The following is a 21,616-nucleotide window of genomic DNA, read 5'->3' on the forward strand; positions in this document are numbered from 1 at the left end:
AGCCCTCTGGGGACTTTGCACTGTAAGAATCTGTCGGATTCTGGATTTATGCGATTTGTGCCTTTCTAAACTGCAGCAGAACCCTGTGCCCACAAGAGGGAGTGCTTGGATTACTTTCCACAGTTCCGGGTTTTTCCTGCTAAGACAAATCTGTTGCACACATGAAAGCAAAATTCTGCTGTCGACAGTGCAGCAAAATATGCTGTCAACATTTTGGATGAGAGCAACAACAAGAATGTTAATGCTTTGGGAAGGCTGCACATTGCATTGTGTTGAGTTTCAGCTTGAATCTGGCCTTACCTAATCAGTGCATGGGTCCAGAGCAGTGCAAATGGTTTCTAAATATGCAAATTGCAAATGGAGAAGGCTTATTTAAAAAGTAAAATAAAATTTCTGAAAAAGGAAAATAAAATGCAAACTTTGAAGTAGATGGAATTGTCACATCCATTATCCCTCACCTCCAAGGCACACCTGACTGATTGGCATGAGAAGCAAATGTCTCCAAGCTGTCCTTTGCTGGCAGACCAGCCTGCTACTGCTGTCCCAACATCTTTTCTTCCTCACTCCGCTGGGTTGTTCATGCAGCAGGAGCAGGCCAGTGCATGGCTTTGCCAGGACTCTGGTTTAAGTGTGGCCCCACATTGCTGGAGCAGCCCCTGTCCCGCGGCCGAGGGGACAGCAGGTACAGGTGGCTCTGAGCACGCCCTGCTGTCACCGTAGGTGCTGAACCCAACATGGCTTTGGTGACTCTCCCTCTCCATAAGGGTCATAGCATGGGGTTTAGGCATAAAATAAGTGTGTCAGGGGAGGAAGTAATGGGTGAAAGCAGGTCAGCTGTAGAAAAAGTAACCCCACAGCAAGAGGGTGTCAGGTGTGGGAACAGAGTCACTGGTGTGAGCAGCACACCTCTAGTCTGTCATCCTGCCTTGCTGTCAAGTGCCTGCATGGCTGCCACTATTCCAGGTGGGATGGAAGAGAGAAGAAAGAGTATTTCATTCCTTTACCCTGATATCTTATTCCTGCACGAACTTGGTAAGCTTGTCAGCAGAAAACAGAAAGAGGTGAGCTAAGTGACAGAAATTGTTGAAACCTTTCAAATGCAATGATATTCTGACAAAGGATGAAATAACACGGCATTTATGAGGTTTTCACATTCATGCTCAACACTTTTTTACTCTCCTTACCTATTTGCTTCTCAGATTGGGAGTTACAGTTTCTTGAACAGGCACAGGACAGACATGAGAAGATCTCACCTGTGTGGTCAGAGGTTTCAGGGGGTTGCTATGTTGTGCCTGGCTTTGGTAGAGTTGAGATGGTTTCAACACTTTGAAAAACAGTCAGCTCAACAGAGAGATTTATGGGGACAGATGTTGCAGCCAATGCAGCACAATGCAGGTGGTTGTTCCCTGGAATTTGAGGGCCCATCCAGAGCCCCTGGAAGTTGATGCCAAGTGTGTCTCTGGAGTCTGAGTGTTTGAATGTGGGGGCAACAGCCAAGCATGGCCTCTGCACCCTTTCTTTTGAGAGTCAGATTTGGGCATGGATGTACAGAGTGGGATCCACAGGAACTAGTAACTAATATTTCCAGTAAGACACTCATGCAGGTCAGTGACGGAGAGAGATACAGCCTTGAAAGTCTCATGCCACCCTTGATCAGCTGTGCCTGAGCTATGATTCTTGCAGCTTGCTGAATCAGTGAGACCACTGTGTGTACTGCCTAACACAGAAACTGAAAATTATCTGGAAGTTCTTAATCTCATTTTTAGCTGCTCTTACAGCACTGTACATGGTTCTACTAAAAATAGGTAATAGCCAATGCTAAACAAATATATAATGTTGTTTGTGTGAAATAATTTCAGTCCAAACATCAGTAAGTTGCCTATAAAATAATTTAATTTGGTAGCACTGGTAGCATTCCTTCCTCTTCAGGGAATCTCTCTTTAAGGCATATGTAATAAATTTACTTGTTCTCTTCTAAAACTTGTAAATTCACTTCAAAACTTGTTCTGAGACTTTTGTATGCAAACAATTAGTTTTGCCACAGTTCCAGAACAATAGCACTTGCTAAGTTTATTTCAAATGGTCTTGCAACCACTCTTGAAGACATTGTGCCTTGGTTAAAATTTTATTTATAAAAACCCAGAAGCATGCAATTTCCTTTTTCCCCACCCCCTTTTCTGTGTGTATTTATGTTTAACTCAGGGCAAGAATTTTGTAATATTCTTAAAGGAAAAGATAGAAATAAAAAATGGCATGAATTCATGAAAGCATGGGTTTATATATAGGCATTCTCTGTAAATGAACCAAACATCCTGTATCCTAGGTAGAACAACCTTATTTGTCCGCTCATACGCATTTCAGTTTCCTCCACACACTCCCACTTGTCCTCCTTTCTGAGCTGAGTGTATTGTACCATGTTTCTGTTGGAACTGTGTGTGCCTGATGCATAGAACACCCCACAGCAGCCAGGCTGTCCCCACGTCTGCATTGAGTCACAACCATCCAGGCTTTGTTCCCATGGCTGTCACCACCCCACCAGCCTCTCTCGGTGTTTGTGTAGCCTTATTCAGTCTATTGCACTGACTGTACCTGTATAGTATCTTGTCTGTATACTGTATGCACATAAATATGAATATTCACTCATGTATGTATGTATAGGACCTTTCTCTATCTCTGTATATGTACGTGTGTTTGTTCATAGTCTTTCACTAGAAATGTGTGGCTATTCATATACATTATGTGTATGTCAATTAAAAAAAAATATGAATGCCAGCATCCATTTTTGATAACCTACTTTTATTCTCATTTTGTCTTGTTAAAACAATGAAAATAAAAACATCATGTATTTTAAATGAGAACTTTAAAAGATTATTCTTTTTACTAATTTTTAAGGTTTCCAGTTTTTCAGATCCAAAATGGGAAATATATTGGTGTTTCTTCTGACAGTTTTCTGTAGGTGAATAATATTTGGAAACAGCTCAGTCTGTGTAGTTTTTGCTGTCTGTATCTTATGCAGATCAAGTGTTCCAAGGTTTAGAAATGCCCTAAATCAGCTGGACTCTAGTGCTGCAGATCCCAGCTCTATTCACCTGAGGGAATTGCTGTCAGTGCAGGGGTGACTCACATGCATAACACCTTACATGAATAGATACTGGATATAGAAGGGCCTTAGGCTGAAAAGTTTCTCCAGTTCAGGTGAGCATTAGGAATGGATAAAAATACCCAACCTTATAAGTGGATTTTATGGGAGCATTGCAGACTATTTGTCAGACCTCTTACCCTTTGCAGTTCACAGTAACATATAATTGCCAATTGATTAGGCATTTATTAAAGCAGCAAACTATCATTTATTAGCCCTTTGTCAAATAAATCACCACATAACTGTATGTAGGCTCAGTTATCTCACCTTGAGGCAGCAAAGCACTGGCTTATCTTAAACAGCAAAATATTTCTTTTAGTCAGGAGGATGACTGATATACTTTTTCCAGTTGAGCATGTGTTTAGGTTATCCATTGAATTGAAGCTTAAATAAGCAGATAATCATCTGTGTTTCTCTATGAGACCTATGAGTGATAAATTTTCTCCCTTTACAGTTAGTTTTTTCATTGTACTAACTTGTCCAGCTGGACCAGTCCCTGTGTGCAATAAGTTGCTGCAGCAGCCTGGCAGCAGCTACTCAGAATAATCTCAGAAAATGGATCTTTATGCAGGAAATACTGAGAACCTAGTAGGTGATGGATACACTGTAAGGAAAACCCTTCACCCCTATGAAAATTGTATAATAGGAAATCCTTTTCATTGTTAATTCAAAGTTAGAGGGTTAAATTCTGACATCACACACATCAACAGAAATTCCTGTTTTACTCCTAAACTGTAACTAGAATGTCCAAGGAATGCTTTTCCTCAACAAAACAAAGGGTGGAGAAAGGACATATTCCACTAATTGAGACAGGAGTTTATGGGCTAGTGGCCTGATCTTAAGCCTTTACAAGTCAGTGGCAGTTAGTGGACTCTTGGATTCGCTTGGCCTTCTCTTTTTTTACAGTCTGGAAAAGCACATTTGCTATCTGGTGTTTCTGATCACAGTTGTATAATTCACAACAGGAAAAAATAAAAATGAGAAAAGACAACAGCAATATGCACTTTTAAAATTAGCATTGGTCAGATCATGGTCCTTGGCACCAAACTTTAAAACACAATCAGAGAAAAGCAGCACTTTTTTTACTGTTTGAGTTTGCTTATGCTACAGGTGATATGTACCTATAGGTTAACAGGAAGCTCAATGTTTCTTTGTTCTGCACTGTCATTAGCCATTCTTTTTAAGCTGGATATTTAAATTTCCTTCCTGCTCTGGAGACCTGAATTTGAGCACAGCCATGCTGCTGGCACAGGCTAGGCTGAGTTTGCCAGGTCACTCCATGGTTGAGGAGCTGCTGCTCTGGTTTATTGTGTTAGTACTGATTCACACACTCTGTCAGCCAGCACCATCCCTTCAGAGATTCATTCCTTTTAAACAGAAAACAGAAGCAAGGTTCAGGGAATCTCTGAACCCAATGAATCCCATTTTCTAAAGCACACAGATACCAGGCTGAGTCTCTTGCTGTATCTCAGCCATTCTGTGTGCCAGGAAATCCTGTCTATATTAGATTTGGCTACTGTATAGTTCAGCCATTCCTGATATAAATCAAACTGCGTGATGTTGCTGCAAGGTAACATCAGATGTGGTATCTCATACTGAGGCAGGCTCTTACATCTTTGTGTTCTTCAGCAACTCTCAGTGTGGTTTATAACTTCAGCAGCTGTTGTTTAACTGCACTTCAAATTGGAGTTAGAAATAAATTATTAATGAAGATACAGGTCTTTTAATAATGTTTTTACACATTTTTAAAAGGAACTTGTGACCACCTACAAGAGTATGATCATCTCTGAACATTTGGTGTTGGTTTTTAGTCATGTTTTCCTGAACATTTTTCCCTCCATACAATCAGTACAATATTTGAGAAATGGCATTTACTCTAAGAAAATGATCCTTGACTCCGTTTCACTATCAAAAATGGAGAAATGTAAGAGCATACTTCAAAATTTCTTGTAAGTAAAGGAAATTTAAAGTAAAGCAGCTTTCAGTGCTGAGGCATTTCCCTACATACATTATTTTGCTAATTTTATATTTCTTTAATTTTAAAATTCTTTTTTGGCCATTTTCCTGAAAGTGCTAGAGAAATATAAGGACTTAAGATCTTTGCTGGTAAATTGGTGTGGTGAAGTTCTTAATCTGTTGCAGCAACAAAGGTTAGCTAAATCTTGGGTTCAAGTACTGACTTCAGTAAAAATAGTGCTGAAGGTCATGTGCTTTTTTATAGTTTGGAAAAAATGAGGTCCAATAAAATGGGGAAACTAATGGAATTTTAGACATTTTTGTCACATTTTTACATGTCACATTTTTTATAACTTTAGGACAGGTTTCAACGTCCTCTTTCTTGCAGTTCCTAGGTCTTCCAAAGCTATGGTCTTGTTTCCATTCACTTTCATTCTTCCTTTCTCATTTATTGGGCCCTTCTTGGTCCAAGCAGTATGCAGAGCATGCACCCTGCTGCCTTTAGCTCCTTGTGCATGAGAGCTTTTGCAGTCCACAGGGACTCTGTGGATGCAGAGGAGGACAGGACCTTGCCTGCAGCAGCTCTCAGTGCTCCACACCACCTCTCAGTGCAGTGGGGGTCTGTTCATCTCTGCATGGGATTTAGAATCTGTCAGCTTTTCAAAGCTGCCATGACTGAGAGTAAGAAACTCTACCTGCAGCTGGGTTGTGCTGTGGGCATGGCCACCCAGCCATGGGCAGGGCCAGCTGCAGAGGCCACTGGGGTCACAGCTCAAACCAGCCTGCTGTGTGAAGTCTGGTTCAGGAGCTGTTGTGGCGCACATGCCCCAGAGCAGCACCTTCCAGCAAGGGGAAATGCTGGAGAGAATGGGTTAGTAACCCCCAATGAAATCTGGGACATGAGAGTGTCACCCTGCAGCTGCTGCACTGCAAAATGCAGTACACAGGAGATCTCTTCATCACTGAACTCTAGCAAAGTGTCCTTTGTCCCTCCTGTGACTGACCTAATACCATATTGTATTTTCCTTTCTATTTTACAGTGATTAACAGGAAGTGTAATGGTGGGTTGCTTGAGTTCTGCATTTATTCCTTAGCAAAGGCATAGATGAAGTTTTGATTTTTAATGAGTGATCTCAATAGGAATGCACTTTGTGATGATCCACTGAGATGCATGAAATTACTTTCCACAGTACCCCCAATATCATTAGTTTACAGGCTCTTCTTTTGAAAGCATTTACAGAGTGTGATCAAGCAGTACATTTTGGGCAGTTGTTTGGTGTGAAAAAAATAACTTAGATGAAAAGATTATTTTTCCAAATGAGATAATAATGCAGGGTCAGAAAGATCTGTAGCTAGACTGACTGCCAGTATGAAAATGGAAAGCAGAACAGTGAATTTGTCACCTAAAATTTCCTTTATTAGTAGCCTCAGCAATAATCTAAGGGCTACTGGAAAACTTGAGGGATAGGAGTATGTGCAGGGCTGGTTCTGAGTAAAGTAACTGTGACATTTAGTAATTGAAAGCAATGAATCATGAAACTGGAGGTCTGGAACCAGAAGTGCTGAAGATTTACTAATAGTTTGTTAATTTAATTTTAGGATCAGTATTAATTGCTCATAATCTTGAATCTTTGGGAGTTCCTGGAATTCCAAATAATCTTGTCAGTCATTTTGAAGTGGTGGATTAGTCAGGCCATAGAGCGCAACACAATGTAGTCAAGTCTTTTTAGTGATTTGTAAGTTTGAAAAAGGTGCCCAGAGTTTTTTTACAGTACTGCATCATGTAATTACATTGAGTGATCGTGCAGTTCTTCCAGGGACTCTAGTTTTACAGTTTTTGCAGGGACTCATTTTCATTTTTTTCCTGTAGTAGTATCATTTGAAATAAATCATATTTCCAGGAGTTTAGAAATTCAGAATAATGTAAATCAAAACCTTAAACACAGCAATACAAATGTTATAAGAACCCTAAAATGTGTTGCTTATGCTGTTTCATAGGTTGAAATAGCAGGTGCCAGTGAATGCTTTTAATGTTAAATATATACAGGGTAAGATTACAAAGTGTTCACTCCTACACATTTTGTTGAAATAAAAATTAGTGTGATGGGGAAATTCTTTCCCATGTTCTTAGAGGGAAAATAGAGATTGGTCCTGTGTCCCTTGAAAAGAAGAATTTGTGGAAGGTTAGAAAGAGCAGATTGTGTAATGCTTAACACCTTGTGTGCACACTTGTGATGCGACTGCATAAATGCACAGGATCCTTCTAATGTGGCTGCTGGCATCAGAGGAAAGGTTCTAGAAAGCACTTGAGGCACTCCTAGGGAGGAGTTTGCAGTTCTGGTGCCCACTGTCCCCAGGGAGCCTTCCCAGGCACTCCCAGCTGCATGAGAGTGTCTGCTTTCACAGCCCACCTTGCACATCCTGCGTGCTCCTGAACAGATTGGTACTTTTAATCACCTTTGTATTAATAATCAACTGTTGTTTTGAATTTGACAGTAACAGGAGAATGAGTTAGCAGGACAGAGCTGTATGAACAAGTAACTATCCTGGGCCAAATTATGCTGTCTTTCATGGCAATATTCCTCCAGAATGCCTCTCTCAGAGAGAGGGGAGTGACTGCAAATTTAGCCTGTAGTTCCATGCTGACTTATGGACTTTTGCAGGCATTGGAAGTAACATTCAACAGCAATGCAATGGTTATAGCTCACAGTTAGCAAAGGAAATTTTGTCCTACGTAATTTTCCTAGTGCTCTTCTGAAGTATTTAAAAATGGTTTTTATTGAGGTTATTTTTACTGTCTGTTTAAGCAAACTATAGTCAAATTCTTGGACCCATGAGGTCAGACAGTAAATTCCTGTTGGCTTCAAATGGGTGAGGATCTCTCTGCTCAGACTTTCTGAAACCTGATTCTGGCTGAACTCCTTCCTGCTTTGGACAACTCCCCTTTTGTGAACATGTGCTAAGAGGACCTGCACGTCAAGCCGAGTATCAGATAGCGAAGTCACTGTTGCTGCCTAACATAGCCCTCCAGCGCTTGCCCCGGGGCACGGGACTGCCTTCTAGGAGTGGGATTTCACACCTTCCCAGAGGAATTGCCTTCCCGGCCAGAGGGCTGGGAGCCATCTGCACCAGAGCAAGTGCCGTCAAGAGTTCAGTGGGAAACAGAGTTTGGAAACCCCTGTCTGAGAACAGGCATGAGGGAGGGAGTACCTTTTCCTCCCAGAGGATGGTAAGTGGCTTTCAGAAAGCCTTTCTTCTTCACTTTCTGCAGCCTGCCAGAACAAACCAGCATGCTTGGCTCTGCTGAATGATGTGTAGCACTGCACACAGATTGCACTGTTAGAGACCACTTTGCTTACAGATCCAGGAGACTCCTCCTGCTTCCTTTTTTTATTTAATTGTATTTTGTGTTAGCTTAAGATCACTTTGCTATAGCCTCACTTCAGCTATTGGGCTTTTATTTTATCTATTTTATGCAGTTCTAACAAAGAAAAGGATATTTTTATACAACAGCCATGATGTGTAATGCAGTTTTCCCCCATTCTTCAAGAGTCAGCCCCTCTTCTCATCCCTCCTTGTGAGGGAGATGCTCACAAGGGCCAGAGGCAAACATCATCTTCCTGAGGCCCATAACCTATGGAATTTCAGCACAAGAACTGGGAACCTACACTACTAGGAAAAAATTATGAAAACCCAACAGAATCATGGGGCTCTCTTATTGCCCAGAGCCTCTGATTTCACATCAAATAAGCCAACGGCATTAAAACAAGGCAAGCAAAGAATTTACCAGGCAGGATGTCATGAGGAGAAACAGCTGAAGGGTATATGCTGTTGTCTAAAGCCCTCATGTAAACTATAGTGGAAGAAATTTTTTTAGGTCATTAAAAGTTCATACACTATAAAATAACACCCTGCTCACAGATGTGTCCAGAGCATGATCATGTGGTCACGTCTAATATTTGAAAGGATTCCTTTAAAATGAATGAAAATTGTCAACAATTTCAAACTTAGTGACTACTAACAGACCTGTGTACAATATTTCAGGAACTTCTTCTCCCACGTGGCATTTTTAGCAGCACATATTTTCACGGACGCTCGTGAAAAATTATAATCACCTTCAATGGCAGGATTCCTGAATCACCTCTTAGCACTGGGAATTAGCATGGCTTTATCCTCCTACCACACCTCACCCCAGTGGCCTGACTTTGGAGCAGCAGAGTTGCTCCTGGCACTTGCTCTCCTCTTGTCTCCTGCCTGCCCAGTGCTCAGGGCTAAGGTTACCTAGGGCTTGGCTTGAGACAAGGGGGATACGTGTGGGACTTGGGTAGCACAAAATGTCTTTTTACTAAGAGAGAGCATTATCCATCCATGTATTTATGTAGCTATTTATGTAACACATGAATAAGAAAATTTTTCACAGCTAAGGGAGTTCCAGGCCTGGTGCTGAGGATGTTTCACTCTATACTTTTAGTTCTGCTCATGGATTTTTCTTTCCACAGCCATCATGTTTTTCATTTGGAAAGGCTATGGTACGTGGGATCATTTGGTTTGTATGTAACTTACAGGTATCACAATGTCTTTTTTCAGTGCCCTTTTCATGTGCTCAGGAACTTGCACAGCCCTGCTTGGGGTCTGTCCTGATGCACTTTGCCCAGTCCCCTTTATAGCAATAGTCCAGCTCCTGAAGAGCCCGAGAGTCTGATCTCATAGTGTGGATATTCATCACAAAAAATACAAGATGTTTTCTACAGCTGGTGAACACAGCTAACCTGTGTGTAAAGTTGTGTCCATCAGTAGCTGCTTAATTGTATCATTGGATAATTATTATTCTTTTTCTATTTATGACTCTTTCTGCCTAACCAAACTATCCTGCTTGGTTACGAAGAAAGAACCATGTTCATTTACATTTTTCTTTCCTGCTGCAAACACCCATGTTTTGAACCCTTTAGTGGAAGTGCTGGTGCAGTGTGTCATGACACAGTGAGGGCCAGCAGTGTGCAGCAGTAAGGGGTGGGGGTCCCCAGGGCTGGGCAATAGAAAACAGAAATAGTCCTCTGTGACACCAGGGGCTTCCTGGCAGTGTGAGTCACTGTCTGTTCCCCAAAGCCTGTTCTGTTTTCCCTGGGATCATGTGCTTTTCCTGGTGAATTCTGATGTGGCAGAGAGCTGTGACATGTACTGACCTTGGCGTCTAATCCTGGTCTCTGAGAGCGATTGAACTGGACACGTTCTGCCCATCAAACCTCTGCTCCAAGACAGCTCTGTGGTCTAGCTCAGGGCAATCTAATTTAAGCAATACTTGTATTTGGAAACCATTGGGACTGCTAATTATCTTTCTGGAATAATATGAAATTTCAAACTGATGAGATACAAGATCAGGCCCACTGTTAATGTAGGCACACACAAAAATGTACCATTTTCAATTTGCAGAGAAGAGAACTTCTTTGTCTAGCTTGTTTCTTTGACCTTCATAAAGCATTAAAACACCCACCAGAAGGGATCTTTTTTTTACTTTGAAGGATTTTAATTTTGCATTGTTTTGAGGATATGTAAAGTTGTTTTATCTTAGTTGAAGATGGGTTTATTACTCCTTGTTCCATGGCACTACCAACACAGAACCCAAGAGTACATAAAAGACCTTAATAGCATTTACTTCCAATGTTTTGGGAATAAAAAATAGCAGAAAACTGAGAGAAAATAGTACAAGTAAGGTAAGGCAACCTTAGACTGGTTTCTTCTAAAGATGGCGAAGTTGGTAATTAAAACTGTATAGAAAAGCTCAGCTTTGTATAGTGGAAGGAGTTTCTTACTTTTTGTTGTTGCTGTTCAAGTTTGGTACAAGGATTTGCTTTGAAGAAGATTTTTGAAGGAAAACTAGAGACTAATGACTAATCTAAGGGTGAGTGTGTTTACCAAGAACTTGTCAGACATCCTGGTTTACTCTTGCACTCAGTCAAATTCAGGTGAGAGAGTTTATCCAACCACCCTTTATTCCTGTATGCTTCCTACACATCCAGTCATCGCACAGCTTTTACTGCCTGCTTAGGAGCAAGGAGCTGAGCCTACCTCCAACACCTTCCTGGTGAATGTTCTGGGCCTTTGCCTGGTGTTTTTCTTCACTACCTTGCTCTGATTTAAAAAAAAAAAAAAAAACTATAAAAGGTGTCCTATACCTTGAATAATCTAATGAGTAAAAATTCCATCAAATTAAAAATTGATTTGCAATCAGCAAATTTTGTAATCCAAAGGATATTATGGGATGTAGTACCTGATTCACATCCTGGAATCTCCAGGAGGTCCCTTCTTGCAATCCTAACTTTTGTTTCTAGCTCTTTCTTCCCACTTCAATAAGAACAGGCTTTGGGCCAAGACTCTTTGGTCAGAACCAAGTTTTCCTCTCCTGTGCTCTGTCTTGCTGGCTGTTACCTCCAGTGCTGATGCATTTTGTGCCTGTCTGTGTACATCCACATGTGCAGCCAAGCTCTGACAGGCTGCAGTATGTGCACCATTCCTCAAGCACGCTGGGATCTTTCCCAGGAGCGCTGTATAGCTGTAAAATGTTTTGAATGCTCTACTTTTTCCATAAATCAGGTTGTAACATCATTATTTTTTGTGCCTCTCACACTAAACAAATGCCGTGTTATGATGTAGCAGGGATATTAACAGCCTGGTGCACGGCCAGAGGAGCAGGCTAAAGCCAGAAAGGAGGGAGGAGGTGAGAAAAATTAGTGCTAGAACTAAGTGTGAGTGCCATCATTTCAGTCACTGGGAGGATTAGGCCTAAGACTGCAGTGTTAAACACATTGGCTTTAAACACCTTAGCAGCCCTACTGAAGTCATTGCGGGTTTTTACTGTGATTAACAGCTCGGTTGAGTTCTGGCCTGTGAGCTTCAGTGCCTGTTTTTTGTCAAGGAAACACTGAAAATTTACTTAACACTCTGGGCCTTCATATCAACATGGTTACTGTCATTTCTGTAGTTTGTTGATTCGCAGTGGGGATTTCCTCTCAGGTCTGTCCTGCAGCTCCCAGTGGCCGTGAAACTTTGTTCCTAATATTTTTTATTTTGTTGCACTTATAAACTAAACAACTGGGCAAAAATATAAAAAAAAAACCCAAAAACTTTAGCATTTAGGCTTATTTTAATATAAAGCTTTCCCCCCCCCCCAGGGCTTTCACCATAGTATGTGTTAACTAGGTATATTTTAGCAAATGACTTTGCCCATCCCAGTTCTACATGTTCTCCCTGAACACACCATTATTCAGTGCAGTTCCAGGGGAGGATTGTGCCCAGTGGAGAGTATACCTAAGATGCTGACAGGAAGGACTTAGCCATCAAACAAAAATAACATTTAAAAAATCCCTAGCAGACTTGAAAATCTGCATCTGGGAAAGTGGGAAAATTCAAATTCTTCACAGTAAATGATTCACAAACCATAGGAAAATACAATGGCCAGTATGAAAAAAGGATTTTGGAGCTGCCTACTCTTGGGTATATTTTAGGTGCTGTTTTGCAGGGAGTGGTAAAGTGTCTGTGTAACTGATACTTTCTACAACTCCATTTCTATCTTTGGGAAGCTGCAACTGGCATTTTAGAGCTCAGCATGTCAAAATGCTGCTTGTGTCCCCTCGAGTGCCTCCTGGAGAGCAGGAGATCAGTCCAGGAGGCACGGTGTTGGCACGGCTCTGTGTGTGCACGGCGGGGAGCAGGGTGGCGCGGCTGTGACACTGTCACGGGCTCTCACGGGCGCTGCTTGGTGACACTTGGTGGCTGGAGCACACGCGTGCTGCGGGTTGGCACTGGCACACGCTCTGCCTGTGACGTGATGGGCTGTAAAAGAGAAGGTATTTCCCACTGCCCACAAGAGGAAATCCGTGCTCAAGCGCTGGTGTCGTCAAGCCTGGCGCAGAAGCCGCTGTGCTGGTGAATATTTGTGTAATGAATTGTGTGCAGAATGTGTCCCTGTCCTTCCCCACGGAGGTGGACCCAGCCAAGCTGAAGACACTGCTGTGTAAGTACTGACCCGCCGCTGGTGAGCAGAGTGGCACAAATCTGGGCCAGGCAGAGCCTCTCCAAAGATCTGTGGAGAGGAGCCAAGGGGTGGGAGGGGAGCATCTCCAGTTCAGACAGGGAGCTTTGGACCAAGCCTGGGCACTCAAAGAGAGAAAGTCTCGGCCATGGCAGATGCTGAGCCTCATGCCCACCTGCACCACAGTAAACATTGGATCATGCCTGAAATGAAAGATAAGTATCCAATTAAAAGAGCAGGCACAGCAGAATTCCTGAAAAAAATGGCTCAGCCACTCAGGAGGACACATTGCAGATAAGTTACTGGTGTAATTCAAAATTCAGAAGAACATTCAAGGACAAAATCCATATTATGGCTTAAACTTGTTTTTCTCACAGTAATATCTAGTGTATAAGGTAAGAGTGGTTTTGTGATAAAAGTATTTTAGCCTCTTCTGCCCCTTTTTTTTTAATAAAAAATATTGGTATTTCTGTATTCTAATAATTTTTCTGTTTGAGTACATAATTTTTTATCATTTTTCTGGTAGGCTTTCCTAAATTTATTCCTTTTGCTTTGTTTTCTACTATGAATCTGAACATTTCCTTAATCTATTATCAATAAAGGCTAAATAGGCTTCAAGCTAAACACAAAAACGACTGAGATCCAAGGAAGTTGGATCTATAAGGGATTCTATAGGGGATTTTAGGCAAACCAGGGCCCAGTTCTAGAGTCTTGGTGTATGCCCATGCTTGGCATTCTAAGACTTGTGAATGAAAGGCATATGCATTATTAAATGTATTAAAATACCATAATAATAAAGATACAATTCCTTCATGAACCTCAAATTCTCCCAAAGTATTGCTGTAGATGTTCATTTTCATGTCAAAGGCACAGATGTACCTGCACAGCCCCTGTGAAGGTACCGTGTGCATTTACTTACACACAAATCCTTAACTCTTGGGTAAAAAATGTGGGGACAGTCAAGACATCACTTCACATTGGCAAAGTAAGTGTCCAGAGGAAGTTTTCTGAGCTGCAGGTATACAGTGATGTCCAAAACCAATGAGCCCTTTCAGAGGAATTTACTATTAGTGATTTCTGTTCCAGTCTAAAGCCTCTGAAGACACATTTTCAATTGTGAACTCCCCACTGAACTCAAATGAAATCACATTCTCAGCTTCAGAGGGGCTGTGACACATACTTACAGCTAAACATATGCTAACCTCCCCTTTTGGATCAGGATCACGTTCTCCAGTATTCCACATGCATGAAAACATGGAGTTTCTTAACTCTTGTGCCTTCCAGTTAATGAAATATCACAGAGTAGGATAGGTTAATCCATATAATTTGCAGGGAGTTCATTAAATCATTTTAACAAAATTTAACAGTTATATTTAGCTTGATACTCAGAAATGTTAACACCCTGCTTTTAATGTGACAGATTGGATTTGGAAAGCAATATAAAACGTGGGTTTCAGTGTGTAGAATTTTTTATTTCCACAACTTAAGGATGCTGTTAAGATCCATGTGCCTTTTTAAGATCTATTGTACCATTTAAAATCCAACCAGTGTTAGATTGCCAAAACCATTTATCTTAGATTTTAGTGCTCTGGAGAAGTTAAAACTGTGATCTTCTATTACCCTTTCTTTTCTTAAGGAAGTATTTAGAAGTAAAGACTAGCTCTGTTTCTGTTGTTGGCATAGAGATTTTTATTCATAAAATTAGACTGTTTCGAATAAGAGTAAGCTAACTTTGCAAAGAAAAAGCATATTTAATCTATGACCAAGACAGTTATGTTTTTTCCCTCTTTTCTTTTCTTTCTCCATCCACCTCCCCCAATAGGTGACGTGCATGCAGTGGTTGCAAGGGGACCATACGATGCTGGACATGATTGAAAAAAAGCGTTGCCTCTGCAAAGAAATCAAAGCTCGACAGAAATCGGAGAAAGGACTCTGCAAACAGGACAGCATGCCTATCTTGCCGAGTTGGAAAAAGAATGCTGGGACCAAGAAATACAGCCCTCCTCCTTATTCCAAACAGCAAACTGTTTTCTGGGACACTGCAATTTGACAGGCCTGTGGAGGATGCCCTCTCTGCTGTGTGGCACCAAGCACAGGTAGCCTGCTTTCTTTAAAAGGCAAAGGCTCTAATCTAAGACTTATCTGCAGGTGGTGGACTTCCTAGGAAAAAAATGCACCAGTACAGTGCTCACCTGTCAATCAAGAGAGAGATTTAAGTTTCTGACTGGATTAAGGCATACATATTCATCCAGGATTTTTTTGGATCCAGAAGATATCAAAATGTAAATATTTCACCAATATATTGAAAACACCCAAACTAATACACTGTTTAAATATATAAATATATATATATAAATTCAAAAATTTATGGAGAATTTTACTATATAATGTTACTGTTATACTGTTTTATTACCTATTTTCTATGTTCTATTCTACTGTTCACCCCCGCCGCCACCATTTTATTTCTCTGACCTGCCTAGATGTGGCCTCTGTACAAAAGCATGTGGTTGTACGTGTTGTTGGAGAGGACAATGTACAAAACAACTCGGTGCTAGGGCTGTAGAGGATAACTAGAGTCGTACTTGTTAGATGTCCTTAGCTAGGGGGGTGGGATGGACAAAGGAGAGAGTTCTGGGGGGAAACAGCAAACCTGCAAGCACTGAAAGTACAGGTGCTCAGTGCAGGTGCCCAAGTTGCATTTAAAATATTAATTGTTCTGCATCTGTTTTCCCATAATGGTAACCAGATTAATTGTCCTTGGTTTTATATGAACCATTCACTAAAATGATTTGGCCAAGGAACTAAATTTTCTGCAGCACGGCCTGCGGCAGAATCTCTTCCCTGAAGACGTTCCATTGATTAGCAGAGACCATGGTTCACTGTGACTAAGCATTGTGCAGCCCTTGGCGGAGAGAGCCGGCGGCTCAGCGGGGTAAGGCAGTGCCACTGCAGCCGCTGTCCCCATCCACATTTACCGACGGTCCAGAAAATAAAGGCGACAAAATATGTTTACATGTTTATTATTTTTAAATCCAGCAGCACATCCTTACTTATGCTGTGTCAGATTTCCTCGTGTTGTTTCTGTGGGCTGGATTTCAGACCCCTTGAAAGGCTGTTGGGAAATCCCTCTTGGTTTCATGCCGTTTTGAAGCAGAAGCCCATGTAACGCATTCTCCCGGCTATGCCATTTCTTCTTCCTGGCTGCTTCTGGAATTGGATTGCAATCCTGTATTATATTACATCCATTTTAACAGAATATTATGTCATGACCAAAGAATTATGACCTCCTGGTTTTAACGGGAGAAAGGGATGGCTTATACTGATTATGAGGGTGAAATCTGTGCGGTGAAATATCTTCCAAAAGGATCTGTTGAGGACGAGGGAAAATTGTACTGCGGTGGAATAGGGGGGGAGAAAAGATCTATGGCATATATTTTGTATATTAAAATTTCTATCTATGTGTCTGAAGTTTGGTAGTACAAAATTCCCTCTTTAAAACAATCATTTTAATGTTATATTCACCAAGAAGAAAAGGTGTGTTGTTTGAAACTTCTTGTTATATTGGCTTTTCTTTAAAATTATATTGACAGCATTGCCACAGCTGTAATTGCTGATCAAAAAAGACCAAAAATAACAAATTTTAGAAGGTTTTTGTAATCTATATTGCTAAAGTTTGAGTTTCAGTAATGTTTTATCAGTAGTAGTTTCTTTTCAGCCTCTGAAATAAAGTTTTTAAATATTTTATAACTAATTAACTAATGTATATTTTGATGTCCAAACTGAGATTTCTGTAAAAGATGAAGTGTGTGTTTATATGTGTGTATGTATATTAGCATTACTGTATATGTATATATGCATATGTGTACACACATATACATGTATATATGCATGTATCTATATATACCCATAATGTGTGCATACGTATATCTGCATATGTTAAATATTGGTGTGTTAGGAATATACAAAGGCTGGAATAGGTACAGAGTTGAAATTCAGATTTGAAGACCCCCTCACAGCCAAAATGACAGAAGACATGAAAAAACCCGGAGGCTGTCAGGGAATCTTTGAACACCTTGCATCTGAAAGACACCATCTGTTTATTCTGCTTATTCTCTCTTTTTTAAAGAAAGAAAATTGCAGAAGAAAAACTCCAGAAATCTCGCAAAGTTCTGCTGGAAAGAAGAAGACTTGTTGGTCATAAGAAATCTGTTGAGATAACAGGTTCATTATTCAGCAAGTGTTCGTGGTTTGTCTTCCTTGTAATGTGGCAAGAGAAGAATTTCCCATATCCATGTGTGAAACACTTAGCTCAGCCCTTTCCCCCAGCTGCACAAAGTCACTGGTGACAGAACACAAGCAGGCGTTCAGTCAGCTCTGCCAGTCCTTGTCCTCACTGGTTTCCTCCTGGAGCTCCAGGAACGTTGCTGGCAGCGCAGACCCTGGGCACACCTGCCGGGGGAAGGCAGTGTCAGTGTGAACGATTCTGTCCTTGCTGATGTTTGTTCATATCGTGTCCTTTCCATATCGACATGTAACAGGAATAATGATCAGGGAATTGAAGCGTTCTTGTCCTAGAGCAGACTTGCTTGTACACTTAGCCCGCTGCAAACTCCTTGTTTTGCTTTTATTGCTCAACACTGTTTATGTTGTCCTTCCTAAATAACTGCCCATGTGCTTCCAGACCTCCATTGTATCCCATGGAAACAATGGCTTTTTGTTTTAAAGTACAACAACATGAAAAAGTAAAATATAACTTAGCACTTACCTTCAAAGCACTTTAGAAATGTGAAGTAAACCTCATGCTTGCGAGAGCCGTTTTACTGAGGAGGGACGTGAGGCTCAGGCAGAGTAGTTTCCCAAGGTCAGGGACAGAGCCACTGCCCTGTCCCCTGACCCACCTGGCCCACCCCATGGCTCGAGTAAAAGGCACATGGTCCTGCCGAGAGATGCCATCACAATGCTGTCACACATTTCCTACATCACCTCTTGTCTCAGCAGCTTCTGTGTCACAGGGTGAATGACAGTGCTTAGTTACACACGGTCATTAAAGCTGTAGTCTGTATAAATATGCAATCTGTATATACATACAGATCACATATATACACACACTTATGGAGACTGTATATATGAAATTGTTTGGTATGCACTTATTTTGCTTTAAACTCCTGAAGTTAAACATTATAGTGTAGCAATTTGTGTAAGGTGCACTGTGATTTCAAGAAAGCACAGTAAAGTCACAGGTCTTGTTATTCTTGCACTAAAAATGTGTTTACGTATATTAGCCAATGTATGTCTACTTTATCGCTCCTTTTGACAAATTAAAGCAAATGGTATAAAATAGTATGGGATTTTTTGGTTTGGGTTGTTTATTTTTAAGTGGACAATGGCACTATGTTTTTAAATGACAGGGTTTTTAAATAAAATGAAATCATTCTGTGTTCATTCCAATGTAATACATTTACCAATATCTTGAAACTGAATGTCATGTTGCTTTTTTTTATATTTCATTAGAAATTGTCAGGTATGTGCCTGAGATTGTGTAGGATTAAGGAGTAGCTAGAGGCTAACTGTAATCATATATTATTAGCCGTTTCTATATACACAGTATAAATACATATTAATTTTCTTTTCATTTTTGTACTTGATTTTTTTAGGTAAGATGTAATTAAATGTACTTTGATACTTCTGAAGTAATAAGATGTTGTTTGAAGATCAATTCTGCTTTCTTTAGTGCATTGACAATATTTTACAATAATTTAGTGCTTATTTATTTGTGCTCCAGTGTAATTATAATAAAAAGCAATAGTTTAAAATATTTGGCTTTTCATTTTTATTTGATAGTTTCAGTTTAGAGACAGGTTATTCACTAGGGATTAGCCAGAGATTCCTGGGAAGAAAAGTCAAGTCATAGATGTATATTTATAGCATTCCCTAGGCACATTTTTAATCGTACCATTTGTTGGAGGAAATGAATTAATTGCTTTAATAGTTTAGTATTTGCAAGTCATGCCTCGTTGCATCTAATGCCATGAGTGCCATCCTCAACTAAATCCTTAGGATAAGATTTCTCTGAAGAGCCGATAAATTTTTGTCTAAGCACCTTTCAGTTTGGAATGGCAGATGCTCACTTCAAAGAATCCCCCCTTCAAAGATCTCCATTTGCAGAATATCCTCAAATGTGAGAGGGAGCCATCACACTCTCCATAAAGCTCTCAAAACTCTGCTCAAAAGTAAGCATAATCTTCCTGTTTCCAGACAAAAGCTTTAGTCCCATTAGGATGTAAAACCCAGCCCTTACAGAGGAATTCCACAACTTTTTTAAGACCTCCCCCCCTAATATTTTTAAGAAGGCATTTTGTAATTTTAAAAGGTTTCCAAGAACAAGTAAGCAAGCAAGTAGTTAATAAAGAAGCCAGTAAGAAATAGTAAAGCTCTTGCTGTGGCACTGAGACCATATTTCTCTCTTTCCATGACAAAAAAGCTGCCTCCAATATACAAAAAAGGTCTTATCCTTGTCCGTACAAATCTGCATGCAGGAGTGCACTGGGAGGGTGAAGCTTTTGGTTGTCTTCAGCAGTACCTGCTTCTGGGACAGGCTGCAAATGATCCAGAAGGTGCATCCCAAGTGCTTTCCTGCCCCAGGGGTCACCTGCTTTCCCCAAGACACAGCCTCTCTCCTGAGCAGCAATCCCACTGACAGGGCCCATATATAGCACGAGGAGCTTTGCTACCCCTTCATGCTCCTTTTCCCCTCCCCAGCCCCTGACACAGATGTTCTGAGTGACCCATCCTCTGAAGCAAAGTCCAGCCTTTTCTCACTGGCTCTATGTTCTGTATGAAGACCCCATATGGGTGACTAGAAATTAACAGTGTTTTACAGGGATTTCTCCAGCCCTAAAAGAGAAAATATAATTTGTCCATTTGTCAGATTCATGTCTGCGTTCTTCACTGGTACAGTTCACAAAGTCCCGTGTCTTAGCTCATTTCTAAATGATTGCCATGGTGACTTCTAGCATTCACCACATGACATGCCTGACCACTTCTGGACACAACAGCACCTGAATGGAGAAGGAATTAAATGGAAGCATTGCCAAATGCATCAGGGAGCATAAGTATGGGGCAAAATCAGACATTTTCCTCTTTGAAATATGTGCATTCTCTTTCTTTGCCACTGCAAAAACACTTTTTATATACCATTGTTTTTTAAACAGAAGAGGTTTAAATTAAAAGGAGACAAGACCATAAAAAGGAACAGTTGAGTTTTACACTTGCATTTTCTCTAAGTTTATTTAGAAGTGGAAAGGTGCCTGCAGTCCTCTATCTTGGGTCTCTGCTCCTTTTGCATTTTGAAAGCCATCACAATACCACTGGCTGGAGTTGCTGCTGTTTCTCCCCTGCAGTCACTCGGAGTGACCTCAGCTGGTGCCGGAGTGGCTGAGAAGCAATTAAAGCACAGAGGGCCTTGTCTTGCTGGGGAACAAGTAACCTGCCCTGAGCACAGCGGGGAAGTCAAGCAGCCCTTAGAGGGAAGATGGGCCAAAATCTCTCAGATCTATGGCCAGCCCTCACAGAGCTGGCAAGGGAACTGCAGGAAACCAAATAAAATTTACAAAACCAGAAGACAACTGAAAAGAAACACTGCTCAAAGGCAAGACTGAACACATTTGGCATTTATTTTCTAAACCTGCCAACATCTCTTTTATGGTGCTTTTTCTTTTCCTTTAAAACAAGGTTACACATCTGTCACATTTTAATTGAGATTTTTGGAACCAGGGTGGTTGGTGGTTTCAGTGTTTTTCCCACCTATCGTATATTTTCATCTTCTTTTGCCTCCTTCTCTCTTTTTGTCTCATCCTCCCTTTCATGATGTGCTTTGGGAAATATATTTGTAGGTACAAGAGTTCCCATAATCTTTTTTTTCCCATTAATATTCTCTACCTCGTCTGTTCTCAGCCAGCTCTGTGCTCTCTTAGCCCTCATGAAAACATACGAGGAAAGCAGGAGGATGAACCACCACTGATTTTATTTTAGAAGGTAGGATTTATCAACGCTGTTCTTGGCTTATCCACTGCAAGTTTCAGAGAGGGCTGGGGAAAGAGGAACGTGGGGAGACACGGAGCTTCAGCCTCGGGCACAAGGGTGTCCCTGGGGCAGCAGGGCCAGTCACAGCGACCCTGCAGGGAGCCGGGCAGGGTCCCTTTCCCTCGCACAAGTGACACCACCAGGAGGAACCTCCCGTGGCAGGATCTTGGTGACCATCGCAGTGTGCCGTGTTCGGGAAGCAGGGAAAGCAGCCCGAGCGCCAGCCCCGGGGGACAGAGCAGCCTGCACTTCCTCAGCAGCGCTCCCGATTGAATCCTGCTCTCCATGACCTCCTTATACTTTCTTTGGACGTTAACACCTCTGCAAAGTGGGTGTTAAATGGTGTTGTTAGTGTCTGTAGCGTGGTTTTATATCCACTTGAGAAGTGTAAATGATTCTACAAGGTGCAG

The 21,616-nt window shown here is 41.1% G+C and overlaps 1 protein-coding gene across 4 annotated transcripts in view; it reads left to right on the forward strand.

Moving 5' to 3' along the window:
* Nucleotides 1-17,896, forward strand: part of NYAP2 (neuronal tyrosine-phosphorylated phosphoinositide-3-kinase adaptor 2) — a 134,806-nt gene extending 116,910 nt beyond the window's left edge. For all 4 annotated transcript variants that reach the window (XM_063166823.1, XM_063166821.1, XM_063166820.1 and 1 more), the window contains one exon: nt 14,947-17,896. In XM_063166823.1, coding sequence (XP_063022893.1) covers nt 14,947-15,174 — 228 coding nt within the window. In that variant the 3' untranslated portion in view covers nt 15,175-17,896. The remainder of the gene's footprint in view (nt 1-14,946) is intronic.
* The last annotated feature ends 3,720 nt before the right edge of the window (nt 17,897-21,616 follow it).

The sequence above is a fragment of the Melospiza melodia genome, chromosome 12 (assembly GCF_035770615.1).
Source record: "Melospiza melodia melodia isolate bMelMel2 chromosome 12, bMelMel2.pri, whole genome shotgun sequence".
NCBI lineage: Eukaryota > Metazoa > Chordata > Aves > Passeriformes > Passerellidae > Melospiza > Melospiza melodia.